Source organism: Nicotiana tomentosiformis, chromosome 6 (genome assembly GCF_000390325.3).
Source record: "Nicotiana tomentosiformis chromosome 6, ASM39032v3, whole genome shotgun sequence".
Lineage (NCBI taxonomy): Eukaryota > Viridiplantae > Streptophyta > Magnoliopsida > Solanales > Solanaceae > Nicotiana > Nicotiana tomentosiformis.
Window position 1 is genome coordinate 121,062,794 of NC_090817.1, and position 22,551 is coordinate 121,085,344.

Here is a 22,551-nt window from a genome sequence, read left to right on the forward strand (position 1 = left end):
CAAAATATTTTCAATCATAAAATTTATTCCTTTATGTACTATTTTTTTCTCTCTATGGGTTAATATTTGTTGGTTTTGGATAAAATCTTGTTAAGAGAGTCATGTGAGCTTAGAATATTTTTAGTTTTATATTTGTGAGTATTTTAATTATAAAAATTAAAATTTATGACTTTATACACTAGTTAATATTAAAATCGAACAAACAAAAGTTATCGTTTCGGAAAAACCAAAAAGAAAGGGAAAAAGTCAAATAATATATTAGTATAACATTTAAAGACTCCTTAGTACCGAACTAAAATATTTAAATATATGAAATCCTAAAAGGGGAAACAACAAAATGAGCAAAGTTGACCCCGTTGACTCTTCCTTGTCTCAGTCAATGAATAACTTAAATGTTCCCAACTTTTCTTCATCTCGATCTTCTTTCTATTCGTTAGATTCCAAGTACTCATAAGTTCCCACATGGATTCCCAAAAGGAATTGAACAAAAAATGGGAATATGATGCCTTCTTGAGCTTTAGAGGTGAAGATACCCGCAACAACTTTGTGGCCCATCTCCACAAACGTTTGGAAGAGAGAGGAGTCAACGTATTCAAAGACGATGAGAAACTTGAAAGAGGAAGACCCATTTCAGCTGAACTATTGAAAGCCATTGAAGAATCAAGAGTTGCCATAATCATATTCTCCAAAAATTATGCTTCATCGGTATGGTGTTTGGAGGAACTCACCAAACTTATGGAGTGTGTTGAAAAGAAGGGACAGGAAGCTATCCCTATATTCTACAATGTTGACCCATCAGATGTACGCATGCAAAGATCCAAAAGTAGTTTCGCAAAAGCGATGGCCAAACACAAGGCTAATTTCGAGGGTAATGATTTGGAGAAGGTGCAGAGGTGGACTGACGCTCTCCAAAAAGCAGCCAATATAGCAGGATGGGATCTTGGTAAATGTGCTAACGGGTAAGTAAATAAATGTGTACTTAACTAGTTTATGAGTTCAATTTGATAAAAAAAAGTCCATTACGTGTTTGTTACATTCCTAAATAGTGGTGTTCAAGATAAAGGGAAAAGCCAAGGTGGGGAGGGTGGGTAAGGTGGGGTGTGGGGAGTTAGAGGGGATGGGGAAGGTTGAAAAAGTGTTTTGAAAAATATTTTTTTTTCTCTCGATAGAAAAAATATTTTTCTCCAATTGGAGGCGGCGAGAGAGGTGCTAGGGGTCTCGAAGGGTTTCTCTAGTGGCCACAAAGGGGGCTGGTCGTGGAACGAATAGGTTCAAGACGAGGGGGAGAAGAGGGCTAATAGGGAGGGGTATTAGAAGGCTAGGAAGGAGGTGAAGTTAGCGGTTATTGCGGCTAAGACCGCGCCTTTGGTCGTTTATATGAAGAAATTGGGGATAACGGCAGGGACAAGAAGTTGTACAGGCTGGCGAAGGTGAGAGAGAGGAAGGCCCGTGGTCTAGACCAAGTGAGGTGCATAAACGACGAGGAGGGTAGAGTTTTTTTGTTGGAGGGGGCACAAATTAGGCAGAGATGGTAGTCTTACTTCCATAAACTCTTGAATGAAGAGGGAGATAGGAGCATTGTGCTGGGTGAGTTGGAGTACTCAGAGCGACATCGAGATTTTGGGTACTGTAGACGCATAAGAGTGAGGGAGGTTGAAGGGGCTATATGCAGGATGAGTAGGGGTAGAGTGACTGGGCCAGACGAGATCCCTGTGGAATTTTAGAAGAGCGTGGGTAAGGCGGGCTTGGAATGGCTCTCTAGGTTGTTTAAGTCATTTTTACGACAAAGAAGATGCCTAAAGAGTGGAGGTGGAGTACGATAATTCCGTTGTACAAGAAAAAGGGGATATCCAAAACTGCAACAACTATAGGGGTATAAAGTTGTTAAGCCATACAATGAAAGTTTGGGAGATGGTGATAGAAGGGAGGATGAGGAGTGTGTCCATTTCCGAGAACCAGTTTGGTTTCATACCGGGACGGTCGACTACGGAAGCCATTCACCTTGTGAGGAGATTGGTGGAGCAGTATAGGGCGATGAAGAAAGACTTGCATATGGTATTCATTGACCTAGAGAAAGCTTATGACAAAGTCCCAAGAGAGGTTCTATGGAGATATTTGGAGGTTAAAGGAGTGCCTGTAGCGTATATTAGAGTGATCCAAGACATGTATGATGGAGCTAAGACACGGATAAGGACAGCAGGAGGAGACTCTGAATACTTCCCGGTTGAGATGGGGTTGCATTAGGGATCAACATTTAGCCCGTTTTTGTTTTCCTTGGCAATGGACGCATTGATGCGACACATTCAAGGGGAGGTGCCTTATACATGTTATTTGCAGGTGACATAGTCCTGATCGATGAGATGCGACGTGGTGTTAATGAGAGGCTAGAGGTCTGGAGACATACCCTTGAGTCTAAAGATTTTAAGTTGAGCAAGACCAAGACAGAATACTTGGAATGCAAGTTCAACGGTGTTACCGAGGAAGCGAACGGGGACGTGAGGCTTGATACACAAGTCATTCCTAGGAGAGAGAGTTCCAACTTCCAAGTACCTTGGGTCCATAATTCAGAATGATGAGTAGATTGTCACACATCGTATCGGAGCAGGGTAGATGAAGTGGAGGCTCGCTTTCGGTGTCTTGTGCGATAAGAATGTGTCGTTGAGACTTAAAGGCGAGTTCTACAAGGTAGTGGTTAGACCGACTATGTTGTATGGGGCAGAGTGCTGACCAGTCAAGAACTCCTATGTAACAGATAAAAGTAGCTGAAATGAGTATGTTGAGATGGATGTGTGGGCAAACTAGGTTAAGATAGAATTAAGATTGAAGTTATTCGGGATAAGGTGAGAGTGGCCCCTGTGGAAGAAAAGATGCGAGAGGCGAGACTAAGATTGTTCGGGCATGTTAAAAGGAGAAGCACAGATGCCCCTGTCCGGAGGTGTGAGAGGTTGACCTTTGGGGTAAGAGGAAGGGTAGAGATAGGCCAAAGAAGTCTTGGGGAGAGGTGATCAGACGGAACATGACACAACTTGAGCTAACCGAGAACATGACCCTTGATAAGAGGGTGTGGAGGTTGAGGATTAGGGTAGAAGGTTAGTAGGTAGTTGAGCGTTTCCCTTTGTCTTCCTTCGTTTAATAGTATTAGTGTTAGTATGCTAACCCTTTTATCCTTAGTTTGCTATTATCGCATATCTTGTGCTGTTATTACTTGCCATCGGTACTCTCTTAGTTTGCTATCACTGCATATCTTGTACTGTTATTACTTGCTATCAGTACTTCTTTCATATTCTCTTTTGCTATCTTGGATTTAGTTTTCTAAATTTCTTGTCTTGCTATTACTTGCTATCAGTGCTTCTTCCATCTTTTCTTTAGCCGAGGGTATATCGAAAACAATCACTCTGCCCTTCCAGGTAGGGGTAAGGCTGCGCACATCCTACCCTTCCCAGACCTCACTTGTGGGATTACACTGGGTTGTTGTTGTTGTTGTTGGACGAAAATGAATTCACGAGAAAAATGTTTTCCAAAACATTTAAGCTAACCAAAACATGGGATTACACTGGGTTGTTGTTGTTGGACGAAAATGAATTCATGAGGAAAATGTTTTCCTTCGTACCAAACACACCCTTAGTGTCTATCTCTTTGTTTTAAGTTCAAATGTATCTCTTTGTCAACTTTTTGGTGTAGGATGGAGAATACTTATGATTCTGGTAACATGAGAGAGTTTCTCAGCTCCTTGCAGAATCATAAAGGAGTTTGAGCTTTCTGTAATCCCTATACTATACATATACATCACTAACTTAGTGCTGATTTTATTAATAAAATTTTTCTTTAATGGTCTAAAACCTGTACTATGCTCAGTTTGTAATTGGGTTGTACATACTAACCAGCACTTTCTTTATGCTGGTTTTCTGACATAATGCTACTCTTTCTATTACTTATTAAAAAAAGGGCTTGAAGAAAGTAGAGTATAAAATCACTCTCAAACAGCAAATTGAACATTTGCTTCACAAAATAATTTACAATTAAGCTTGAGCTAGCACTTTGAAAGTGTTCCTTGAACCGAGCTCTAGCTGCACGATGGGGTCATACAAGCTCAGTTCAAATGTTATATGAGCAAAGTTGCAACACCCAGCACTTTGCATGATTATAATCATTTAAACCCCTATGACTAATTATCATAGTGATTCAAATATGTTACAATGTTATTACTGGAGGTAGAATGTGTTGATCAGACCTCTTGCTTCTTGGCTAAAAATAAAAAGATGTAATATCATGTGTTAATAAACCAGTTTCTAATTTTAGTCTATCCTGCTTTGGCACCAGTAGAGTCGCAGGCATGAATGACTGTTTTTTCTAGAATAATCTTGCTTTATCTCTTAAATTTCTTTTTTCCTCTTCAATTTAAAGCTCGGCAAACAATGTTACGCCTTTTAATACCAGGAATTGTTTTCACTTGTCAACATCTATCTCCACTCAATTCTTTTTACTCGTAGCAAATACAACTCGAAATGCAGAAGCTAACCACATACGGATGAAAAGCTAGTTTGAGTTGCATCTTGTTTGGACGAAGTAGGATCTTTGTTTAAAATGGGAATGAAACTGTTTGTTTGTTGGAATCTGAAAAATGGTGGTACAGAGGACAGCTTAGAGAAAAAACATCGACAGGATTTCTGGTTACTTTAACTATCTTGATTCTTTGGACATTAAGTTTCAATAAAGAATTACATTGAATATGGACTCTGCTTAGCATTGAATAAGTTTCACTACTTTGTTATTAATTATTATGTTCTTATTCATCACAGGAATGAGCCAGAATGCATTGATCGGATTGTACACGAGAAATTTCAAAATGTGCACCACACAGTTTCAGCAACTGAGAAGTATTTAGTGGGAGTCGAATCTCGTACTGGTGGAGTGGAATCAATGTTGAAAGTTGGATCAGGAGGTGTTTATTTTGTGGGAATATGGGGAATGGGTGGCGTGGGGAAGACAACGGTCGCAAGAAAAATCTTTGACAATATTTCTAATCAGTTTCAAGGGTCTTGTTTTCTTGCAAATGTTAGAGAAGAATCAAAGAAGCATGGGATAAAACACTTGCAGAAGACACTTCTTTCAAGAATCTTAAATGAAAAATCTTTGAAGGTAGCAAGTTTTTATGAAGGAGCTGACATGTTAAAAGGAAAGTTTTGTCTCAGGAAGGTTTTAATTGTTTTTGATGATGTGGATGACAACCACCAGTTGGAGTATTTAGTTGGAAAGCATGATTGGTTTGGTGATGGCAGTAGAATTGTTACAACAACCCGAAATGCAGATTTACTTCGTTGCCACGACGAGTTATATTCTGTCCCTGAATTGGCGAAATGCGAGGCTCTTGAACTTTTTAGTTGGCATGCCTTTCAGAAGAGGACTCCAGATAAAGAGTTTTTAAAACTCTCTAAGTCTGTAGTAGATTATGCTAAAGGTTTACCCTTAGCTCTTACGGTATTGGGTTCTTTTCTCTACAAACGAGGCATAACTGAGTGGGGAAGCGCATTGGATAGACTCAAAGATACTGGATATGAAGAAATTGTTAAGCAGCTCAGCTTAAGTGTAGATGGATTGTCCTATGAAGACAAGAATATATTTCTTGATATTGCATGCTTCTTTAGAGGAAAAAGGAGAGATTTTGTGATAACAATACTAAATAGTTTTGGCTTCAAATCAGAGATTGGAATAGATGTCCTTACAAAGAAATCACTTCTTTATATTTCAGAAGGAATGGTTGAGATGCATGATTTGATTGAACAAATGGGTCAGCAATTGGCACGTGATGTTGATCAGGACAAACCGTGGAACCATAGTAGAATATGGCATGAAAACGATATAGAAACTGTTTTTTCTGCAAATCGGGTATGTGTCTCCTCTAATCATTTTGAGGATGCTTGAGATTTGTCTTGTTTCTTTTGCATTTTTTGGGATTCATGAAAAGTGAAAACTAGACAATAGACATCGAGTTGTACAGCATTTTAGGACTAAAACATTTTTCTTAATAGTGTAAACTTCAAGTTATGGGCTGTTTTCTTAATTAAATCAATTGCAACATCTTGGTGACAAGTATACTCTGGTATCTCTGAATCACATTCCTTCTATTTTGCGGGCATGTGTCTCTCATGTGGTCATCAATGAGAATAGTTTTATTACGGATTCTACTTTCATATATTATCACATGTGCCTTTGGGAGATTTGAATTGGTATAGCTACTCAATATACAATTACTAGAGTTTTTGTTTCAATTATGATACTTGTATTAGATCTTGTGCTCTTGATTCTTTTATTTTTTGATATGATAAAAAATGTCAAATTTTTATGACCTATTATCCACTAAAGTAATATTAGTAAGAGAAAATTACTCATAGGCCCAATTTTTCCTTATGATGTCTTATTTAAATCATTAGGAGCTAGTAGTTCTATTTTCATAACTCCGCCCGTGTGAACAAAGTACAGCCGGTGGCGGTCCTAAGTTCGTAAAGGAGGATTATAGTAGGTTGACAGCCAGCGGCACAATAGTACTAAGTATGATGATTCTTGTGAATACTAATTTGAATAAAGCAAGATGAATATAAAGGTTTGATATAGTTCAATACAAAGTAATTTGAGATCATGGCATAGTTGATTGATTCATTGAGTCGTCTATTTTTTCTTTTTTACAATTTAATGGTGTTCATTTTTTTGATTTTCTCTGACTATAAGTGTTTCCTGCCAATAGAAGAAAAAAAGACAAAATTAATGTGCCTTTTTTTGTGTTATCACAATTCAGCTCTACAAACTTTTATTGACTTTTGTCATATGATTATCTCTCATATTGTTTCGTCTGCCTACATTCATGTTATTTGTCTTAATGGAAGTACATCTTAGGGAGCGCTTTCTTTACTACCTGTAAATAGTGATATAATTTACTTTTACTTCAAAGTAATTTGTTGCAGTGTCTTTTTTCAGTTATGCCGTTATTTGTCTGAGAGCTATTTGACTGATGACATTTGGCACTCCCTCCGTTTCAATTTATGTGTCTTAGTTTCCTTTCTAGTATGTCCCCTTTTACTGGAAATCGTTGCTCCTTGATTGTTACTATTTGATGCTACTTTTTCTCCTGTTCCTTATCGTCTTTTGTCTCCCTCTTCTTTCTTTCTCCCCCCTCTTTCTTCTTCTTCTTCTTCTTCCATCTTTTCTTGAGCCGAGGGTCTATCGGAAACATACTCTCTACCTCTCCAGGTAGGGGTAAGGTCTGCCCACACACTACCCTCCTCAGACCCCACCTGTGGGATTATAGTGGGTATGTTATTGTTGTTGATGTAGTTTCCTTTCTAGTCTGCTTTAAAAAATGCCATTCTTTATATTTGGTAAGTCTTTAATTCCAACATTCATTTGCATGTTTAAGACCATAAGATTATAAGAGTATTTTTTGTATGTTACTCGCTTTTAGTTTAAGATCACAAGATTCAAAAATATTCTTTACATTCTTAAACTTCGTGTCCAGTCATTCTTGTAAATTAGATTGTTGCAAAGTCTTCTCCCTCTTAGAGAAGAATTATATGAGGAACTAATAGTTGAATGTACTTTATTTTAGATTATAGGGGAAGCTATCCTTTGATAAGTTTCAACATAATTTGCTTTTTGTGGTTTAGCAATTCGTAGACGCTATGCTATATGGAACGAACTTTCGAATGAATTTTCTTTTGAAACTTCCATGTATCCACTTAGGATTTTCTGCTGGTTTTCAAGTTGAAGAAGCAAGTAACTTATTAAAAAACGGGTTGTGAAGCAGCTAGTAGATTTTAGGTTTTTAAGGGAAAGAGACCCTCCCCAGACCCCACTAGTGGGATTATATTGGGTTGTTGTTGTTGTTGTTGTTGTTGTTGTTGTAAGGGAAAGAGATTTTCTAAATGTAAAACATAGAATCTTGAGTTTATTGGGCATTTTTAGTTGAGAAATAAATGTATAATATGATAATTTCTTTTTGATAAGGAAAATGTATATTTAACTGAACTACTGTAGCAACTGAATAATATGATAAGAGAAAGCTGTTCTTAATAAAGTCATGAAACTATTTGATTCAACTCTGAATGAAAGCCAGATGCAAATCCTTCAGTAGTTTTATTATTTCTGTAACACCATTATGCTTTGTCTAAGGAGAATAGAGTCTTTCTCTTTGATGTGAATTCTGGTTAACGTAGTTACATCTTCCATTTTCAGTGGACAGAGTCAGTAAAAGGCATAATGGTACCAATTGGCTCAGACCGACATATATGCAAGTGGAGCAAAGCTTTCAGAAATATGCCTTGTCTTAGGTTACTCATGGTCAAAGGGGAGGAGGTCCGACATTATGAACAAGTTTCTGACACTATTGAATATCTCCCCAGTAGCTTGAAATGGCTTGATTGGTCTTACTACAGTTTTGAATCTTTACCAACAAATTTTCAACCAAGAAACCTGGTTGGGCTCAACATGACTTTTAGTTCTCTTGTTGAAATTTGCAAGGAACCAAAGGTATTGGTGATCTCTTTCATAACGGTTCTTTAAGTATTTAGTTTTCTTTCAAAGAAAAAGAGTTGGTTAAAGCTGACTTTCTATTCTTCTACTTTTTTATAAGCAGGCATTTGTCAAGTTGACGATTCTCAATTTAAGTTTTTCAGAGAATTTACTCCGAACACCCAATTTTTCTGAGATTCCAAACCTGCAGAGGATAATACTGAAAAGTTGTTTAAGCTTGAAAGATGTTCATCCATCCATTGGCAATCTCAAAAAGCTTGTTTCTCTGAACATGAAGAACTGTAAAAATCTCAAGTTTTTACCAAGCAGTATTCAAATGGAATCTCTTGAATGCCTCAACCTCTCTGGTTGTGAGAAATTAGATACTCTTCCAGAAATTCGGGGGAATATGGAATTGCTATCAGAGCTTCTTTTGGGACGTACTGCAATTCGGGAACTACCCTCATCAATAGGACGGCTCTTTGGTATTAGTTTGCTTGATTTGCATTCATGTGAAAATCTTGTAAGACTCCCAGCCAGTGTTAGCGAGATGAGAAAACTGAAAGTTTTAATTCTTAAAGGCTGCTTAAAACTGGCAACTTTTCCAGAAAGCCTGGGTGATCTAGAAGAATTGGAGGAGCTCTATGCTGGAAACACTGCCGTTTGGCGACTACCAGATTCTATGGAAAACTTAAGCAAACTTAAAATCCTATCATTAAAAGGTAGACGAGAGATGAAGTGTCAATCTGCTACAGGTTTGATATTCCCTTGTGCATTTCATGGTTTGAGGGCATTGAAAAGTTTGGATCTCAGTGGATGCAATTTATCTGGTGACGAGATTAATGGTCTTACCTGCTTGACTTCTCTATTGGAACTAAACCTTAGCAGAAACAAGTTTATTTCTCTACCTGATGGCATCAGTCAACTTTATCAACTTCGATATCTCAACATAACACACTGTCATGAACTTAAGAAACTTCCCAAACTTCCTCCAAGTATAAAGGAATTGTATGCAGAAGATTTTCTGGCCAAACAAATTATTCTAGCTATGTCGGTATACCGAGGGTTGTGTTTGGCCTCATTCACCAACTATAGTTTTGATCAACAACCATACACAGAGAAGAGCGATGATAACTCAGTGTTGGATGAGATTCTGAGCTTGTTTCTTTCAGACAGCATGGATGATAAGATGACTTATTGTATTATCTTTCCTGAACGTGCTATCCCCACATGGTTTAAACATCAGAGTACTGAGGAAAAGATCTTGCTTAAACTGCCTGAGGATTGGTATGATGATAGATTTGAGGGCTTTGCTATATGCTGTGTCACTTGCATGGGGGCAGGTGTCCACGATCCTGATTCAGGGCTATCAGGGAAGTACGACTATACTTTCATCAAAGCCAAATTGATATGCAATAATCATATGGAAGAGCTTGAAGTGCTGGAGAAAGAGTGTAAAGTCAGTACAACGTCTAGAACTTATAGCTGGTGTGTTTGCTTTGCCTACATACCATTGTATTCTTTGCTGCAGACTTCTGGCACACAAGTTCTAAACTTTAACCAGTATGGCCTATTCGAGGCATCTATCCAAAGGCACATTACGAGACAATGGGGAGTTCATTTGATTTACAAGTCTGAAAGACAATTTTTCGAGAGCAGAACTGAGAAAGGGTTGCTTGCCCAGAAGTTGAGTCTAGTCAAGCCAATTCGAGTCAAAACGAGAATTGTTCGATTAGAATTACCTAAATAGGCAGTTAAAGCGAAATCATTAAGAAAAGCAGTTGAAGCGTATACCAATTGCGATAGATGCGGACCCCCTATCTAAGTGATAACCCTAGCGCACATGAGCTTGAGGCCAGACTGAATAGCTCCACAAGCTGGTGTCTTCAGGGGATTACCAAGAGTTCACGTTTAAGGTAACTCGATAAATGCTATTATTTCTAATGTAAAATTAGTCTTAGATTTTGAATGCTATTGGGTTAAATAAATATTAAAAAAATTAGGGAAAATATTTATACTAGAACTCCAGCATAATATACTGGAGTTCCAGTATAATATACCGGTCCAGCATAATATGCTGGAAGTTCATATACAGGTGCACCGATCTTCAGTATATTATGCTGGAACTTTTCGTGTTGCAGCAAAATAATGGTTATTTTTCAATGACTTTGCAAGCGCTGACTATTTTTGAATGACCAGTCCGAAAACTGGCTAGCCCATACTATTTTTACCAGGATATTTGCTTTTAGTTAATTGAATATTTATCTATACTATATTAAAAGCATGAAGGCCTCTAGCGAAATGTCGTTCGCCTCTTTTACCCTTTTAAAATATAGTTCACATTAGACAAAATAGTCATTTAATTATTTTCCTAAAATTGAGTTGTTTAAAATCAACTAAAATTATGGCCATTAAATCTTTCTTTATTTGAAGAATGTAGGAACTCCTAATATAGAGGAACTTAAAATTATCCTTATAAAAATACTTTCCTTAGCAATAATTTTGCAAAGTAAATTATGTTAAAAGTTGAACTTTTAAGTTAATGATTTAAAACACGTAATATCAACCATGTTAAAAGTAATATTAGATGTTAAACTCTTTGCATTATACGAGACTTCTTAGATCAACTAATATTGTTTTTAGTGAATTTTTAAACGTGAGTATTTTTTTAATGAAGAATTAATACAAATAGCCGCCTACCTAATCTCTTCAAGTAAAAATAGCCCGCGGATGTATAATTAATGTATAATATGTGTATAACTATATATAATAAATGTATAATTTATGTATCGGTTAGAAAAAGTAAACAATGAATTTGGATGGCTATTTGTGTAACAATACCTTTTTTATTGTAAAGCCAAATAATATTTTAATCATTACTTGGATAAGTTTAAATTTCTCATCAACTATTTATTTGGATTTTTTATTAGATGTTTCTAATATCAAATTATTTGGTATAATATTGGTTCAAAATTAAAAAAAATGGCTTTTATTTCAAATTTCTAAACACCAAAATTATTGATTTTTTTATTCATATTATTTGACAAATCTTTGAATATTTGCAATAAAAGTATGTCACACAAAATATTTAACTAAACATAGTTTTCAAAAAACAAGTTCAAACAAAATGCAGCTGTTTTGAATTCAGAATTAGATTACTTAAACAACAATAATTTTTATGAGATATTTCAAATAATATGATGTTCATGCTGAAACTAAAAGGGAAGCATGATTACTTGTGAAGTTGAGCAGATGAAATTATAGAAGTGAAACTTAGTTTAAGTTGAATATAAGGAATGATGATTGAGGACTTCTATCGGGTAGAGTTTCATAATTTATTGAATTACCTATATAGGATCAATGTTCATCAATTTGAGAAGCTTAAATTTTTATTTTATGAGTCAATCATAGTTTTTAATATAATATTTATGAAATTTTTTAAAAACATTATTCATCGAGATAGGGTACACGAGCAACGTGCGTACTTTAAATTTAGGAGTCTCTTCTACCAATAAAATAATAATTATTTCACAGGTTTATTATCGTGTCTTTGCTGTAATACTATGCAAGTTCTAAGTCTTCTCTATTCATGGTGTTTTGCTTCTGCAATATCTATATTGACCAGGTTTGGCATTATATCTTACTACTTACTTCCTCTGTTAACTTTTAGTTGTCAAGTATTCTAAAGATAAATTTTCATTTTTACTTGTCACTTTTTGCATATCAAGAGAAAAATAATTTATTTTTCATGTTTTGCCCTTAACATTAATTACTCATTCCAAATTATTTTTCAAATCCATTAAGACTATGCACTAATTAATATGAGTATTTCTTAAGGGGCGTGCAAAGTCAATAATTGACTAGTAAAAGTGAACGAAGGGAGTATAAAACTTATGTGCGTATTTATTTTCAATAATTGTATTGATATCAACATCATATACAGAGTTATTGTTCAAGGGGATCGTTATAAATTTAGAACTTCCAAGAAATGTCGGACATGTGCATTTAAATAATTGAAGGAATTAAAATTTAAAGTTCACACAAATTTCTTATTTCTCCATTTTAGTGGATTTTTTCATCAAAGTAATTGCAAAGACGAAAAAAAAGGAAGAAACAAAAATTATAAAGAGTAAAAAGGAAAGGAAAGACTGATTAAAAGGGGGAAGTTTCATAAGGATATCAACTTTATAAAGCATTGCATCCTTTTAGGTTTAGGAGCTTTTTTTTGTTAATAAAATTTTGACAGATTAAATAAATATTTTAGGTAAAAAAGTATTTTGAACTACTTTTAGGTTTAGGATTCTTTAATCTCCAATTTATGGGTTTTTTCACAGAAAAAAATTACAAATATAAAATAAAAATAAAAAGAAACAAAAATTGCAAAGAGGAAAAAAAAGAAAAAGAAAAAGAAATAAAAGATTGGGGGGATCATTAAAAATTCACATTAGGAAAGTTTCTAATATATTGTATTTTTTTCAGGTTTAAAGTCTTTTTTTGTTAATAAATTTGTATTCATTGTTTGACTTCTTATAATTAGTTAATGAAATTTATCATATACTTGTATGGTTAAAATTGGAATAGGTAATTTTTAATTAATAAAACTAATTCATTATTTTCTTATATGGCGTCATAAGAAAAGCATTAAACATCCTTCTAAGGTTTTTAAAAATTTATTCCAATTTTCGAAATTGGCATTCTAAATGAGAAACATTCAAAAACACATATGTTCTTGTTTTTTAAAATCTTAATATCAATTTTTATAAGATGAATTTAATAAAAAATATGGGTCAAGTTACAATTCTGAAATGAAAGAGCTAGAATATTAGAACAAAGTAGTACGTTAACAAAGATTAAAACTACTCTTAGATTTTAAGGTACATATTTATTGTTATTTTATAAATTAGATGCAATTTAACTAATTAGTGATTGAACGATCTTCCGGTTAGTGTTGTGCGACATCCCTTAATTAACCTTCAACTATATCTAATACAAATGTGACATTTATTTTACTTTTAGTATCAAGGGCTATTTATCATTAATTTGTTCTTCTTGTCTTTAATTTTTATTAATCGCGAATAACACGTGTGCAACGCACGATACTAGTTTATCTTATAAAGCATAGAGAGTGATTATGTATCATGTCGTAAATAACTTAAGACTCCTATATAAGGAGTTCCACTTCTATATTGTTCATTTGCAAAAGCCAATTAGAAGTTCCATTTTTTCGTGGTATTGAGTCTTTACGATCTTAGTAGAGTAACTTCATGCGGCCTTACACCACCTTCTCCCAACCAATAGTTTTCTTCTTTCTTTCCTCTTTCTTCTCTCTCGCAAATGGAACCATTCCTCTATAACGATAGGAGCTCCTCTGTACCCTAAATGTTTTTGACCTTTTTATGCCAATTCAAGTTACGTTGATGATGTCAGGGAGATTTACAACGCCAGACCTCTTTTGGTGATTACGAATAGGTTCTCTTCTCTATCCAGTGCAAGAATCACTTTCTTTCATTGTGCAGTTCCTCTGAAGCCAAAGCAAGTTATGCTACCATTTATCGACCCTTTATGGTCATTCGTTGAATTCGGAGCATCTCTTGACTGCTAAGAATTTTTCGATTTCTTCTATTTTATTGACCCTGTCTGATTTTCTCTTTGCTAGGGATTTAGAATCATGTTTAGCAGATTGATTGTACAGTGCCACTTATATTGACACCAAGTACTGGCATTCTACTTTTGCTGTCTGATTGGTGTTGTCTCGTTCTAGCTTGCATTACGTATAACCTATCTCAAGAAGAAATTGATAAACTCACTAATTCCATTCAGAAATTATGGATTTTAAATAGTACAATGTTCTGCCTGAATTTGCTTATTTGTTTTGATGTTATATAATTATCATGTGAATTAGCATCAGCTGTGCCCCCAATGTTCCGGTCTGGTGGTAAGAGCGAATCAAGTGATGTATGGAATAAAGTACACAGTATAAGAGAATACACAGTTATACACACACTGAAACATGACTTTCATGCTTTGTTACACCGAATTTTTCTTTCTGAAAGAGTGCCTTCTACAATTGTCTACCCTGAACGTGCAATTCCCAAGTGGTTCAATTACCGCAATAAAAAAAAAAAAGTCTTGGTTGATTTGCCCAAAGTTCAGTATAATGACAACTTCCTTGGGTGAGTTGTAAGCTGCAGCATTCACATGGAAGATGGTGTATATGGTTAAGCGTATCGGGGAACTATGACTATATTTTCATCCAAACCAAATTGATATTTGCAAAGATAATTCACAAGAGCTCAAAGTCATAGAGAAAAGATGTAAAATGGGCACAGCTTCATGCACTTCCAGTTGCTGTGCTGTGCATTGCCTACATCCTGTATAATAATCTGTGGCAGGAGGCTTATGGGATGTTGGAAATTACAAAACCGAACCAGCATTGGCTATTTGAGGAATCTATAGATTTGGGCATTGCAAATGAGTGGGGAGTCCATTTGGTATACGGCAAACGTGAAAGGAGTATATATTTGGTACGGGGAAAACCTGTGATATAGTATTTATTTTCGAGAAATTTGTGAGAGAATTCAAAGCTATTTTTTGTTTGTTTGTATAGCTAGCAATAAGAGAGGAAAAAGAAAAGGAAGACTCAGATGGAAGCTCACAAAATTGTTTACTGTTAGCCTTCAGTTTGGTCTTCTTCTCTCTTAGCTTCACTATTCTTCTTCTTCTTTATTCCTTTCCTCTGCATGGTTATTGAATATTGCTAGTAAACGCATGTAAGGCTGCATCAGTGCCTTTGGTGAATTTTGTTGTAAGCGCGCATGTCTCGGTGTTCATGTCATGGGATTTGAGGGGGTCATATTGTGGGGGTTACGGGTAACCCTGCAAATTGCATCAATTTGTGGAGGCTTTGGCAACTGACACAAATTAGTTCAATTTTGTGGAGATTTCAAAACGTCACAATAATAGTACCACTTTTTTATACCATATTTGAAGGTTTGAGGTTATTAACCACCACATGTTTTTGGAGGGAAAAAAAACTCCACATATAACATAGTTAATAAATAAAACTTTTTTTTTGTATTGGAGTTTTTATTTTATTTTCTTTTATTTAGTGTATCAGTTCTCTAAACAGATACTTCCACTGCAACAATAACTAGAAAAAGCGGCAATAACGTATACATTGTCCTGCTCCATCCCTTCTTTCTGACTAGGTTTTCTTTTGGTTTTTAGATCCTCCTTCTCTCTGCTGCTTGTTCTGATCGTTCGCCATGTGCAAATAACTATATATTGATTGCTGTAATAATTTTTTTTGCTTGGATTCCTCATTGAATTTTTCTTTCCTCTACGTTTCTGGAAATAACTTGGATTGAAGGAGCTCTTGAAATTGTTGGAGTAGATTGTGGAAGTAGCCAAATCTGAAGGATTGCTTTTTTGAGGTATACTCTATACATTCATGCCCAATGCATTGACAGATATGGTTCCTCTTTCTTGATTGATTCGGCTGGTCCCTAATAAAAACATAAAGTTTTCAATGGATAAATCTTGGATTGGAAAGCCGAGGAACACAAATGAGTACTTACTTGGTTTGGATGAATTTTTAGAATTTGCATTTAATAATTCGGCAGCAGGAGATACATATAAGATGCCCATGTCCTAAATGTGGTTTTGGTAAATGGAAAACTAGAGATATAGTGCACGATCATTTGATTTGCAAGTCATTCCCTCAAAATTATGTTATTTGGGATCTTCACGGTGAGAAACGGGTAACAGAGGCGGCGGAGTCTTCTGAAAATATAAATGTAATGCAAGAGACATTTTACCTAGAAGATCCAATAGAAACAATGATTCATGATGCATTTGGACACCAAAGTTTCCAAGCTGATGATGTAGAGATATCTCAACCATTGGGTGAAGATGAAATATCAAACGAGGAGCATAGGGATGATCCAAGTGATTTTTACGAGTTTCTCAAAGATGGAAATGAAACACTGTATGAAGGTAGCAAATACACAAAGCTAGAGTTTGTAGTAAAATTATATCATATAAAGGTCTTGTGTGGATTAAGTGACAAGGCATTGACTATGATACTGGATTTGTTGAGAGATGCATTTGAAAATGCAAAGTTACCTCCTTCATTTTATGAGGCCAAAAAAACCATTAACAAACTTGGCCTTGACTACACCAAGATACCTGCATGTCCAAATAATTGTATGTTATATTGGGAAGGTGATTCAGAATTGGAAGCATGTAAGTATTGTGGTACATCTAAATGGGATCCCAAGAAGAAGAAAAAGCAAGCTGCAAAGGTTTTGCGTTACTTTCCATTGAAACCAAGGTTGCAAAGATTGTATATGTGTCGTAAGACTGCTGAGCATATGAGATGGCATGCTTCAAGGAGTAACAACGATGGGGTGATAAGGCATCCAAGGGATGGCGAGGCCTAGAGGACATTTGATTTGACTCACTCTGAATTTGCTTCAGATTCTCGAAATATTCGCTTAGGCCTTGCTAGTGATGGTTTTAATCCTTTTGGAACAATGAGTACTACCTATAGTATTTGGCATATTTTCTTGATTCCATACAACCTTCCTCCTTGGATGTGTATGAAGCACACCTCCTTCATCCTATCAATGATCATTCCAGGAAAGCAGATGCCTGGAAATAATATTGATGTATACTTGCAACCCCTCCTGAAAGAATTACGTGAGCTATGGAATGATGGTGTGGAAACCTTTGATTCCTCATCGAATGAAGCTTTTAGAATGCGAGCAGCACTTATGTGGACAATTAGTGACTTTCCTGGATTAGGTATCCTATCTGGCTGGAACACACATATTGGATTTGCTTGCCCAACTTGTAACTTCGACACAGAACCTTGTCGTCTTCATCACGGTAAAAAGTGGTGCTTTATTGGTCATCGGCGCTTTCTGAAAAGAAATCATAGATTTAGATTGAATCGAGTTCATTTTAACGGAAGCACAGAGGAACGAAATCCACCATTAAAACTATCAGGATCTGATATTTTGAGGCAAATAGAAGAAGGGAGAGGAGTAGAGTTGAATGGTAGTGGGAAAAGATCAAGACGGCCAACTAAGCAATGGAATAAGAGAAGTATATTCTTTGAACTTCCATATTGGGAGTCCAACTTGCTGCGTCATAATTTAGATTTTATGCATATTGAAAAAAACGTATGCGACAATATCATATATACATTGCTCCATGATAAATCAAAATCAAAAGACAATATTAATGCCCGGAAGGATTTAAGAGAAATGGGCATAAAGCGTGATCTTTGGCCGGATGATAATTGAACATATCACCTTGCTGTATTTTCACTTATGCCGCCTACACGTGATAATAAGCGTGATACCAGAAAGTTGTTTCTTACAACTTTGAAGAATGTTGTAGTACCAGATGGTTACTCAAGTAACATTTATAGATGTGTTGATTTGGTACAAAAAAAGATTTTTGGATTGAAAAGCCATGATTGTCACATTATTATTGAGCAATTGCTACCATTGGCGATCCGTAATGTGTTGCCAGACCATGTAACTGCAGTTTTGGTGGAATTCTGTTCATTTTTCAGAGCCCTCTCTAGTAAAAGCTTGAACCTTTCAGATCTTGATAAGCTCCAAGAGCGCATTGAACTTACACTTTGCCACCTAGAAATACTATTTCCTCCATCATTGTTTACAGTCATGGTTCATTTAACTGTCCATCTAGTACAGGAAGCAAAACTCGGAGGTCCAGTGCATTATCGACATATGTATCCTGTGGAGAGGTAAATCATTAGCATTTCTAATGTAAATCCATATGTATTCTGGGTCAATTTAAATAGTTTATATACTTAGTGCCTATTATTTTTATAGGGAATTAGGCCATTTTAAGTCCTTTGTGCGGAATAAGGCACAAGCAGAAGCTTCTATAGCGGAGGGTTACTTAGCTGAAGAGACTCTTACCTTTTGTTCTCGGTATATGGAGGATATCGAGACAAGGTTCAATAGACCTAGGCGTGTTCGTGATGACCCAAATGTCACGGAGCCTTCTGAAATGTCCTCTATCTTTCCTCAATTAGGTAAACCAGGATCAGCTTCTGAAAATTTCCCTTTAACACATATGCAGAAACTACAAGCTCATCGATATGTGCTTCTGAATTGTGCAATAGTCATGCCATTTGTGGAGTGAGTAACACTTACAAAGTTTACATCTTTATCGTTGTAATGTTTGAAACATGGCAGTCATGTTCTTTAACATTAATGTAATTATTTCATGTAGTGAATTTAGGCAGTTCATAAGGAGGAGTTCAAGAGGAAGACGACCTTCACCTACAGAGATCGAGAGGAGAGTAAATAAAGATTTTTTTGATTGGTTCCTGAGGAGGGTGAGTAAGCAATCAATAATTATGATTTTATATTTCCTTTCGAATAGGGAAACTCGACTAAGACAAATTTTTTTGATTTAGATTATGAATCCAGACATAATGGACACAATGTCTACTGATCTAAAATTTCTAGCACGAGGTCCATCGGTAAATGCAAGAAGATTTACTGCATATAACATTAATGGGTTCAAATTTCGAACTTTGGATCGAGAAAAAGGTCTGAAAACACAGAATAGTGGAGTTTTTTTAACCTCTAACACATCATGTGTTGCAAGCAGTGTTGACAGAAATTTACAACAAGCTGACTTACCATATTATAGAAAGTTAGAAGATATAATTGAGATTAATTATAATGGTCGGTTCAAGGTGGTTCTTTTCAAATGTATATGGGCTGACACTACTCGAGATAGAGGGTATAAAAAGGATCGTTGGAGTTTTAATTGTGTTAATTTTGATAGAGTGATTCATACTGGTGAACGTGAAGAACATGAGCCTTACATCGAAGCATTTCAAGCACAAATGGTATATTATGTGGATGATGTAGTCAATAAAGGGTGGAGTGTTGATGTGCATCTAAAGCCAAGAGATTTGTATGAAATGGCAGAAGAAGTAGTGGAAGATGAAGTATATGAGAATGAGCCTTACCAAGAGCAAGAACTTGAACAGTTTTTTGGCCATGGAGATGAGTATATACAACTGGCTACAGACCATCTGATTAATGAGGAAAATGTTGTTACTAACTTACCAGCAGATGCAAACATGTCTGAATAGAAAACATACTTTATATGGTGCTTTATCAAAAGATAACACTATTGCATAATTAAGCAGTGCTTATTTCATTTATTTTGTTTAAAAGTATGTTCAGAAATAACCATAGGAGATAGAGTTCATATCTGATTCACTTGTTTACACTATATTGCTTGTGACTTGGTTTGATTTTATTTGTTTATATTACATTACCTTAAGAAGCCTATTTGGCATTTGATACAATGTCACAACAGAGATTGTCACTAGAACAATAATACTATTGAGTTTGGTGTTTCAGAGTAGTTCCTTAAGTTTTTGAAAGATGATATATTAGTTTCAGACATTCATAGGTTGAGTAGTTTTAATTCCTTTATTTATGAGTTAGATTACAGTTATTTCACATGTTAAATTTCAAATAGAAACACCTTTGAGATAAATGAGGCTATTAAGCCGTTTGTTATTCATCATCTATGTTTTTTATTTGAACATGAAGATATTATCCCGAACAGAGAAGAACGGTAAAATGGAAGTATGTAATGAAAATTTATATCTGCAAATCATCATTGCAGTGTTTTATAAGAATAGATGTACTGTAAGAAATATGGGATTGTAATATCTGTAGCACAAACAAAATAGAACAACAGTTTGGGAAATTTTGGAGGTGAAAATTAGAGAAAATGGAATAGAAGATAGGATACTTACTGGATCAATGAAGCTCAGATAGTTTCTTATAAGTTTCTGTCTTTTCTTACAATTCCTATTCTTACAAGTTTCTGTCTTCTCATGTGTTTGCTATATTTTGGAACTTCATTGTCCATGCGGTAGATTGATTAAGCCACTTGATTAGGAATTTGTGACTGTTACTTAATATCTCTTAGTTTTAGAAATTTGCTTCTAGCCGCGTTGCGGGGACACTTTTGCATGCAACCAAAATTTGATTTGTACGTAGGGTGCCACGACTAATATATTAGTACTATTTTCTAACGACATACACCAAATTCTTACGAAACTTTTCGAGTGCCGGTGACCCCTCTTTTTATAAGTGTGAACTACTATTTTTGATATGGTATGCCTACATGGAATTGTTATATCCAAGTCAATCATCTCATATTACTCCTGCAATCTTTAAATTTACTGGTTTCCATGGCTAGAAATTGTGAGATGGTCACATTTGTTTTCTGCTTACCTTATGCATCTAGATATTCTGATGTTTTTGAACTTAAAATTTCCTTGCCATTTGTTTACCCAATTATCTTAAGGCTGTTGCTAGATTTTCCTATATGCATGACATTGAGTTATTTAAGATGCTATTTGGTTCTTCATTTTCTTTTACTTTATGTTTGGTAATTTGATAGTGGTGTGTCCATGAACAAATATGCTGACTTATACAGGCGAGATGTAGGCCTCTGTGTTAATCAGGTAAATCGTGTGCTACTTCATTATGTTAAACACTGACTTTTGACTAGAAATGAAAATTTAAGAGATAAACTTTGAATTAATCTCGTAAACTATGTGCTACATCATGGTCCTGTGCTAAATAGCTTATTCAGTAAATGACACTTTGCTGCTAGATCTTAGAAATGTCGTTATCCTGATATTAATCCATTTGCTAAGTATGGAGTTGGGTTATTCAGAGAGCATGTGACTTCAACCTAATGATTAATTCTCTATGGTATTCATTTACTTGCTAAACCTAGTACTGTTGCCTGCTATTTATGATCGTTATCTTCGTTTGGTTTAGCATTCATGAACTATGTATGACATTTGTTTTATTTTATCATTTCAGGTCATACGCTATGATGTTTAGAGATTTAGCAATATGGAAGACTTCATTACGATCAAGAGTTAGAGAAATGTTAATAGGCTAACTACTACTACTACTTTGTATTATGGATATTTGTTGACACTAGCTTTTGGATTCAAATAGTGTATATTTCTTTTCTGTGTTGACTCATTGGCTTCAAACGATAACCAATTTGTATAGTAGCTTTTTGTTTATTATGCTTTTGGTAAAATATATTATGTTTTTCAAATGCAAGTCTACACATCTTAGTTATCCGAGATTTGAGTAGTTTTAATGGTTATTGGAATTTGGTTTATATTGATATTCCAGCCTGCTTTGGATGAACTGAGTCTATTGGATTGGGTGTCTTTTAGCAGTTAGTGTCCTTCCGTTGGCCCTATATAAAGCCTTCAGTATGACTCTATTTTCCTAAAGAAACATCTCTTTTATCGAATTCTTACTTAGTTTTCTCTTTTGGGTATCCACTCTGTTGACATTCTTGAAGAGTTTTGTAGGTTTCTTCATTTGGGTTTTCTTCAAAAACCAGTCTTTCTTATCTCTGAACCAAACAAATTGTTGTGAACTACTACTGATCAGTACTGCAAAGAGTGAAGCTGTGGGTGTTGTTATACTCTGCATTTTATTTTTGGGATATTTGGTGAATTTTTGGTCCTAAATGTTCTGTCCAGTTTCGCTTCTGCGGAACAATTGGTCGCATCTGTGGCTCGCTTCTGCGAGCAAGAGTCGCGCTTCTGCGATCCACACTGCCCAACCCAAGCTCGCACCTGCGGACAGAATGCCGCATCTGCGCAAATCACGTGGAGTTTTCCGCTTCTGCAATGCCTTTCCAGCCCTGCCCAATTTCGCTTCTGCGAGGAGCTGCCTCGCTTCTGTGATGAAGCTGCCGCAGAAGTGAATGCACCAGCGGCTGTCCAGAACAACAGAAATTCCAGCAGCTCCCATTGTCCAAAATCCAATCCGTTAACCTTCGGAAATCCACCTGAGGCCCTAGGGACCTTAACCAATTATACCAACACGTCCCAAAATACAATATGAACTTAGTCGAGGCTCCAAACCACGTCAAACAACGCCGAAATTGCGAATCGCGCATCGAATCAAATTATGAGTTTTCAAATCTTCC

The 22,551-nt window shown here is 35.6% G+C and overlaps 1 protein-coding gene across 5 annotated transcripts; it reads left to right on the plus strand.

Moving 5' to 3' along the window:
• The first annotated feature begins 336 nt into the window (after positions 1 to 336).
• On the plus strand, positions 337 to 21,628 carry LOC104092352 (disease resistance protein Roq1-like). Of its 5 annotated transcripts, XM_070177758.1 has the most exons (7): positions 337 to 959; positions 4,800 to 5,886; positions 8,227 to 8,520; positions 8,627 to 10,418; positions 18,228 to 18,574; positions 18,775 to 18,880; positions 21,414 to 21,628. In XM_070177758.1, exons 1-4 carry the CDS (start codon positions 463 to 465, stop codon positions 10,250 to 10,252), a joined length of 3,504 nt encoding a protein of 1,167 aa, XP_070033859.1. In that variant the 5' UTR covers positions 337 to 462; the 3' UTR covers positions 10,253 to 10,418; positions 18,228 to 18,574; positions 18,775 to 18,880; positions 21,414 to 21,628. The 5 variants fall into 5 exon arrangements, with proteins under 5 accessions (XP_070033859.1, XP_070033858.1, XP_018625057.2 ...); XM_070177757.1 differs by lacking the exons at positions 18,228 to 18,574; positions 18,775 to 18,880 and adding an exon at positions 12,037 to 12,127; XM_018769541.3 differs by lacking the exons at positions 18,228 to 18,574; positions 18,775 to 18,880 and adding an exon at positions 15,872 to 15,935.
• Positions 21,629 to 22,551: the final 923 nt, after the last annotated feature.